This window comes from Rhinoraja longicauda, chromosome 39, assembly GCF_053455715.1.
Source record: "Rhinoraja longicauda isolate Sanriku21f chromosome 39, sRhiLon1.1, whole genome shotgun sequence".
Classification (NCBI taxonomy): domain Eukaryota; kingdom Metazoa; phylum Chordata; class Chondrichthyes; order Rajiformes; family Arhynchobatidae; genus Rhinoraja; species Rhinoraja longicauda.
Genome location: NC_135991.1, coordinates 5,134,897 through 5,143,214, shown reverse-complemented (window position 1 = coordinate 5,143,214; position 8,318 = coordinate 5,134,897). Strand labels below are relative to the sequence as shown.

Here is an 8,318-nt window from a genome sequence, read left to right as displayed (position 1 = left end):
TGGGCGCCAGCTATGCCTGCCTTCTTGTTGGTTACGTCGAACATCACTTCTTCCAGGTCTACATTGACAGCAATCCACAACTCTTTCTCCGCTTTCACCTGAACCCACGCAGAACTTATGAACATCATCAATTCCACCACTACGTTCTACGCTGCACTTAAATTCAGATGGACTAGCCCTGACATCTCTCTCCCCTTTCTTGATCTCTCTATCACCATCACGGAGACGGGCTATCTACTGACCCTTACTGCAGACAAACCGCCTTCCACTGTGATGTGGACTATACTAGTAAGATTAAATGAGAACTTACCAGTTCGAAGTTTGATCTGTATTTTATGAGGAGTTACGATGAGGGACTACGTGAAGACCCCGTCCAGCACGCATGCGCGACATTCTTCAAAGCAGCGGTGTGGATTCACAGAAAAAACACAACGATTGAAATAAATATAGTAAAGAAAAAATAAGAACTTGATTACCAGTTGATCTGTATAAAAAAGGGTGGGAGCGGAGGGCACGTAGTCCCTCATCGTAACTCCTCATAAAATACAGATCAAACTTCGAACTGGTAAGTTCTCATTTAATCTTACTATTTTATTTCGGAGTCACGTGAGTGACTACGTGAAGACTTCAAAGCTCTGTGATTCCGAACCGTGTACCAGCTCATGCTTCACTCACTGTCTGAAGACCTTAGAGGGAGGAAGTATGTTATCGCGATCAAGAAACCTGTTTGTGAACAAAAAAGGTTTATTAATGACAACAAAAAACAGAGAGCTCCCCAGGGCTCAAATTAAATATTATCTGCAGACTCTAAAATTCTGTCTGCAAATGTAGCAGGTTGCGCCAGCGGTTTATTATAGAACCTTTGGAAAGTTCTTTCCGAGGACCATGCTGCTCTGGCCAGAGTATGGTCAATAGGCACGTCCATTTGACTAGCCGCCGACGTAGATGCAGCCCTGGTGGAGTGAGATTTGTAAACATTCGTATTGACTCCCGCGGACTTAAGCACCTGCTTGAGCCACCTTGAAATGGTTTGGCTCGTCACCTGACCATGAGGCTTCTTGTGGCTTATCCATAAGGCTTTTTCTCTCCCTCTTAAGTTGTATGTTGTGTCTATGTAATTGGCGAGGTGGTCTTGGCACACAGCCGTGGTTCAGATGAATATGCCCAGAACTCCATGACTGGAGGCGTGGTACCTGGTCTAGTTTGTTTGACCAGTCCCTGAATTATGGAATGTGAAACAGTCCAATGACTCTGTCATGCTGTCCAGCCTCAGAAGGTGGAGGGATTGTACCCTTTAAGCTGACACTAGTGCCATGAGCATGACTGATTTCAGTGTAAGTTGTTCCAGCGTGAGTGCCCTGGGCGGTGGCCATCCGCTAAGGTACGTCAGCACAATGCTGACATCCCCTCATGATTTTGATTACTAGTGGATGGGACCCCAAAGCCAGTTGTCCTGCTGCTGGAACCAAATAAGCTGACAACGCACTCCTGGCTGTATTTATGGCGCTGTAGCTGAGTCCTTCCTGATGTAATCCAACGAGGAATTGCACAACACTGGTGGGTGTCGCTGTAGTGTAGGTAGTTCCTGTTTTGGAGCAATACCGTTCCCATTTCCTTATATTGGTCAGGTATTGTCTCCTGGTGGACTCCCGGTGGGATGCGGTCATCATGTTGATGGCGTCCTCAGACAGTCCCAGGCCCAGTAGAGGTCTTTTTAGAATCTGCAAGCCAGGAGATTGACTCTGTCATGGCACGGGTGACTAATGCCTGACACTGGGTGGATTAATAATTCCGGACTGCTGGGGACGGAATCCAATTGAATCTTCCGTAATACCCGACTGATGAGGCAGAAGGGAGGAAAAGCATAAAAGAACATTTTCCCCCAATACAGCGTGAATGCATCAACTGCTGCTGCCTCAGGGTCTGGTTCCCAAGCGACATACGTTGGTACCTGGTGATTCAGCCTGGATGCAAATAGATCGATATCTGGTGTGCCATATTGCTTTGTAATTTCGGCAAATATTTTGGGATTTAAACATCCATTTGATGTTATCGTTAAATTTGCGTGACCTGGTGTCTGCCACTGTATTTTGCTTACCTGGTAGGTAAGTTGCTGATAACCAAGTATGTCTTTCGACACACCATTGCCAGATTATGTTGACCAATTTATCATACGATATTGACTTTATACCACACATGTGGTTGATATAAGCCACCACCGTGGTATTATCTAATTGCAACCGGACATGTGCATGATGCGTATTAGATGCATATGCTTTTAAACCATAAAACGCACCCAACATTTCTAAATAGTTGATACCCCGTGTCTGTAGGCAAGATGATTCAGAATTAGTCCATCTGCCCCCTGTGCTGGATAGCATGTTAGTTGCTCCCCAGCCCAAAGCACTGGCATCCGTTTGAATGGTTAATACTGGGTTGGTGATAATTATGGGACTGGAAACTGAGGCTAATGTTCCTTGTTCACCATTGTAACTCTGTAATGGATTCAGCAGTTAAATACATGGCTCGGTCAAAGTGACCTGAGTTTTGCTTTAGTGCGTGCACTTTTGTTCTTTGTAAATTTTGGTAGTGAAAAGGCCCAAATTGTACAGCTGGAAAAGCTGCTACCATTTTACCAATAACTCTAGCTACCTGCCGTATGGTTGGCTGACGTTTATGCATTAGTTCGTGGCATGATAGTGCCAATTGTGATGCTTTCCACTTTGGCAGAGTTACAACCATGCGAACAGTATCAATCGTAAATCCAAGATAGTCCATGGTAGTGGACGGTGTAAAATTGGATTTATCTGGATGTATGACAAACCCCAAAGTTTCAAACAAACGTTTGGTGGCTGCTACTGCCAAAATAGCTGTCTCCAAGGTTTCCCCTATCTAAGTACGCCATGACTTCCAGATAAATTTTAATTATTTACGGTGCTCCTTGTGTATGGGTACTGAGTAGTAGGCATCTTTTAAATCAATGCCTGCTAGAAAGTACCCTGTAGACACAAATTCCAAAGGTTCATGTTTGTTCTTTCAATGACACCTTTTGCTAGTAGCCTCACAAGTTCAGCTTGACCCTCTTGTTTATGTTTGACTGAGAGGGTGAATACCCTTTGGGGTATGTGCTGAACTGGCGGAATGTTTTTATGAACAAAGTCAATTTTGTAGCCATAAATGCAGGTTAGTATGTATTTGTCATTAGTGATGGTTTCCCATGCATGCAAGAAACAAGTGCAATCTCCCCCCTGTTAGTATAGAGTCCCTACTGCTCATATGCCGAAAGGTACCAGACCCACCTACCTCCATGGTGATTGGTGTTATTCTTCTTCTGCCTCTTCGCTGGACGATGAGGTGTCTGCTGGGCTGTAGAGGGCTGCTGTTGACGTTGATGTTGTTGTTGGGGGGTGGCACATTTTCCATGGGGTCCGCTCTGGGCCCTGGCCTATAAAAAAGGCTTACGGGGAATGGTTGCGGACCCCGAGCTTTCACCAGTCCCATATGGTGGTTTATGACTGGTGGACGCCGTGAGGTACTGCCGCCTGGGTTTGTTAGGTCTGCTCGGTCCCAAAACCTGCCCTCACGAGACCAAAGGTCTTGGATTCTTCCTCTAGGTCTTTCACCTTTTTTGGGAGATCCTTTCCAAAAGCAGAATTGGAGGTTCTGAACCCGGTGTTTTTTCCCGCAAACTTAGGGTTGAGGGCAGGCTTGATAATTTCCGTAAACCATTTATTTGGTATTGAGTGGTGCACAGCAGAGCTAGTGTATCTTGCTGATTTGTGGAAATGTCCACACCATCAATGGACCGAGCATATGATGTTATCCCTGCAGTCAGTTTAAGGATTTTCTGGAGTTTCAACTCCAGGTTACTGCCCCAAATGTCCCCAAATTTGGCTGTTTACAGCTGGTACATTTAATGATGTACAATTTTCTGGGGCTGTGTATAGCTCAAGAGCCTCATTGACCACCCGTTCTTGTAGGGGTTTTGAGGACAGGTGGTCAATGCTGGCTGCAAGTTTCGGCTCTAAAGGCCGACCCCCTCGTGGAATGTCCACGTAGCGGTTGACCACACCCAGCAGCTGTTCCTGATCCTGTACACTCTGCGTACTCCGGACATCTTCAGCCAACAACCCCTCTTCTTGACCAGCCCAGACCTGGTCGCCAATGCTGCCTTCAAAAGAAGGTGAGGCAATGGCCAGTGCCCCTAAAGGGCACTGCGGGAGTGCCTGGGCGATCTGGGCCCTCCCTTGGCGAGTCTGCTGCTGCTCTCAGCAGATCTCGCTGGAGCATTGCTCCATAAGCCGTTTTTGGCTTAGGCGGCTGCCAGTGCCGCTCTGTAGCGGTGTAGCATCTTCATCCGAATCGTCCAGACACTACCGCCCGGTTCTGGCTGCAGGTACCTCCAGTCCGCTGCTCAGGCTGCACTAGCGGTGCTGGGCTCGGCTCGGTAGTTGTGCCGCCTCTTGCCCCCCCTCCAAAGAACGTTCCTCAACGGAAAACGAACGGGGGCGACTGCAAATTTCTTTCCTCTGGTCTTGGTCATCTTGGGACCTAAAGCAGACCAGAGAGAAAATACTTACGGCCACGGTAGAACTTACCTGTCGGCCCGTTGGCGAGTCTGCTGCTGCTCTCAGCAGATCTCGCTGGAGCATTGCTCCATAAGCCGTTTCGGCTTAGGCGGCTGCCAGTGCCGCTCTGTAGCGGTGTAGCATCTTCATCTGAATCGTCCAGACACTACCGCCCGGTTCTGGCTGCAGGTACCTCCAGCCCGCTGCTGAGGCTGCACTAGCGGTGCTGGGCTCGGCTCGGTAGTTGTGCCGCCTCTTGCCCCCCCTCCAAAGAACGTTCCTCAACGGAAAACGAACGGGGGGCGATTGCAAATTTCTTTCCTCTGGTCTTGGTCATCTTGGGACCTAAAGCAGACCAGAGAGAAAATACTTACGGCCATCGGCCCGACTTTTTAGTTTGTAGCGGGAGCACCTTGAACTCCCGTTCGTCGCGGTGCACTGCATGAACGCTAATGTCGCGCATGCGTGCTGGACGGGGTCTTCACGTAGTCACTCACGTGACTCCGAAATAAAATTACTCCCACCTTTCATCTTGCAAAGAGGTTATCCCCTGCTCTCAATTCTACCGTGTCCGCCGCATCTGGCCTCAAAATAAAACTTCCCATACGAGGGCATCTGAGATGAACATTGCTTCCCTCAGCCTTCATATATAAGTCCTTGATCCGCGCCACTTCCGTAGATCTACTCTTCCTCTCTCTCCCCCCAGATGCCTGCCCATGAATTCCCATGGTCCTCAAATTTCACCCACCAGCCTCCGCATCCAACAAATTATCCTCCGACATTTTTGTCACCTCAAATGAGATCTCACCGCTCATCACATCTTTCCATCTCCACCTCTTCCCGACTTCCGTTGTCCGCTCCCTCCCCAATTCCAAGCTTGTATCATCCCTTCCCACCAAACCACCCCCCACTGTACTTTTCCATGCTAACGCAGCAGATGTAACATCTGTCCTTATATCCCGTTGCTGGCTTCCATCCAGGAACCCCAATCGTCCTTCTGGATAAAATAGAGTTTTACATGTACCTCCTCTAACCTCATTTACTGCACCCGGTACTCCTTCACACTGGCGAGATTAACCCTGAAATTTGGGATTGCCTTGCTTAATGAAACGAAATGAGACAAATAGCATTAACCGGTTGCTAAACACTTTAACTCCTCCTCCCTCTCCCATAGTGACCTTTCTGTTCTGGGCCTCCTCCACTGTTAGAGTGTGGCCCAGAACAAATTAGAGGAACAGCGCCTCATATGTCGCTTGGGCAGCAGTATGAAGATCGACTTCTCCAACTTCAAGTAATCGTTCCCTCTCTCTCCATTCCTCCAACATCCTAGTTCTCTGACTGTTCCTTTGATTATTTTTTTAATCTTTGTATTCTTTGTTGACATCTTCCCCTATCTAACAATGATCTATACTACATTTTCCTTGACGCACGTCCACTTTGATGTCTCGTTTTCACACCTTATCCTTCTTTATAACTGTATCTACCTCTCCTCTGACACTCTGTCTGAAGTCACTGAATGGATTTAAGAGAGAGTTCGATGGAGCTCTCGGGGCGAGTGGAATCAAGGGATATGGAGAGAAGGCAGGCACGGGTTATTGATTGTGGACAATCAGCCATGATCACAATGAATGGCGGTGCGTACAGGCTCGAAGGGCCGAATGGACCTATTTTCTATGACTATGTTTCTATGAAGGGCCTCGAGCCGAAACGTCACCCATTCCTTTCACCCATTGATGCTGCCTTTGCCGAAGTATTACTCCAACATTATGTATCTAACGTTAATGTAAATCAACATCTGCAGTTTCTTCCAAAACACCAGTCGCACGTTTGGATCTGATAGAGTTTGAAGCATTCTTTGGTGGAACAATGCCACATGTTCCATCCCTCGGTGTCACCACAATTCACCGTCTTCCGAAATGTTTTCCATGAATTCGCGGAGTTATTCACAACCTGTCACCGCGGGGATTTCACTTGGCTGATGTCATCTGTTTTCGTGAAATTTCAAAATATCTATTTTTAACTCTGTTGAAAATTCACTGTCCCCGTGGAGTTGGTAAATGGTATAACATCTCGAGCAATGTTCTGTCCCAGCATTTCATTCCGCGAGATTAGAGATAACTCGCTGGCCAGGAAAAATGCATGGGGATTATCTCAATGTGGAGAAAATCTTGTACGTGATCATTGCTCTCGTCGGGGTCCCTGGTAAGTGAGTAGAAAAAATCAATTTATAACTCTTGTGTTAACCGCTGTTGAGCTGATTCTGACCATGTTACAACCTTCCGAACGGATGTTAGTTGTACAAGAATATTTCAGTGTCGGACATTGTTAAACTTGCAGTCACTAACCAACTCCAACACCCTTGAATCTTGGCTGAAAGTCGAGCCGGTTTTCAGCCCTGGAGAACGTACTCAGTAATGCCCAGTTCCCTTCTCTTTCTGCAGTGAATTTATTGGCGATTCTGATCCTGTCCCGGGGAAAATGCGGCCTCTCTACCTGCATCACTCGCTACCTGGTGGCCATGGCAGCGGCGGATCTATTGGTGGTTGTCACCCAGGGCATTTTACATAAGATCCCGTATCATTACTTTCTGTGGAGTTTTTTGTCCTTCACCCCTGTGTGCACTGTTATCTATGTATTGCGGTATGCAGCTACCGAGTGTTCAGTCTGGTTCACCGTCACTTTTACCTTTGATCGTTTTGTCGCCATTTGTTGCCAGAAACTAAAAGCAAAATACTGTACCGGGAAAACCGCGTCTGTCGTTCTGGCAACAACGGGCGTTCTGCTCTGTCTGAAAAATGTTCCCCGCTACTTCACATCGGAACCCAGATATATCATCGATAATGTCTCGTGGTTCTGTAAAATGATAGACAGTTATTACACTGACCTCGGGTGGCTGGTATTTGACTGGTTTGACACGGTTATAACCCCGCTTCTCCCTTTCGCTGCAATCTTGCTGCTCAACGCTCTGACAGTCCGGCACATTTTAGTGGCCAGTCGGGTCCGGAAGGGGCTGAGAGGTCAGAGCAAAGGGGAGAACCGCAGTGACCCGGAGATGGAGAGCAGGAGGAGGTCTGCGGTTTTACTCTTCACCATCTCCGGCAGCTTCATCCTCCTGTGGCTGACAGTGGTTCTAAACTTCGTCTATTATCAGACTACAGGAATTGGAGAAGAACGGAATCGCGCTGAACGAATCTTTAACAACGTCGGGTATTTACTGAGCAATCTCAGCTGCTGCACCAACACATTTATTTACGCGGTGACTCAGTCCAAGTTCAGGGAGCAGGTGAAGAGCGCCGTGAAATATCCGCTCACCACGTTGCTTCAGGCTATTAATAAGCCTGCGTCCTGAACACATCACAAACGCGGCAGCCGTTTTTCCGGCCAGGGTTTCGGCTTCTGACATTAACCTTGGGATCTTCCAAGGTTCTGTCCAGGACCATCGACGGCCCCGCTAATGGACCTGAATTCCGTCGCAGTGAGAGTTGTTATTTTGTGCCAATCATCCCATTAATTTCCGCAGTGGTGACCAATCTGGATGCGCTCCCGCAAAGCAATCGACGCAGACCACAGCAGTTCCTGTTTCTACTGTTTATTTTCAAAGATAGTGCATATTTCCCCTCTTCCTCACCCTGCCAATAATCATATCGTGTTCCGGGGAATGTCCGCGCTTCATCGGATCAGTGCAATAAATGGTTGGCTGCAGCAATCTCAGTGTGTGACTCATTGGTGTGTCCCCTCCCCGTCCCTTTC

At 47.7% G+C, this 8,318-nt stretch overlaps 1 protein-coding gene across 1 annotated transcript; it reads left to right on the top strand.

The window, feature by feature from the left end:
• The first annotated feature begins 6,703 nt into the window (after nt 1-6,703).
• LOC144611112 (putative G-protein coupled receptor 139) lies at nt 6,704-7,917 on the top strand. Its single transcript, XM_078430181.1, has 2 exons — nt 6,704-6,770; nt 7,010-7,917. Exons 1-2 carry the CDS (start codon nt 6,704-6,706, stop codon nt 7,915-7,917), a joined length of 975 nt encoding a protein of 324 aa, XP_078286307.1.
• The last annotated feature ends 401 nt before the right edge of the window (nt 7,918-8,318 follow it).

Bases quoted from the DNA above. Each gene is read 5' to 3' on its own strand.
- LOC144611112 (XM_078430181.1), top strand. From the start codon at position 6,704: ATGCATGGGGATTATCTCAATGTGGAGAAAATCTTGTACGTGATCATT. The intron at 6,771-7,009 runs GTAAGTGAGTAG...CTCTTTCTGCAG, and splicing joins TGCTCTCGTCGGGGTCCCTG to TGAATTTATTGGCGATTCTG.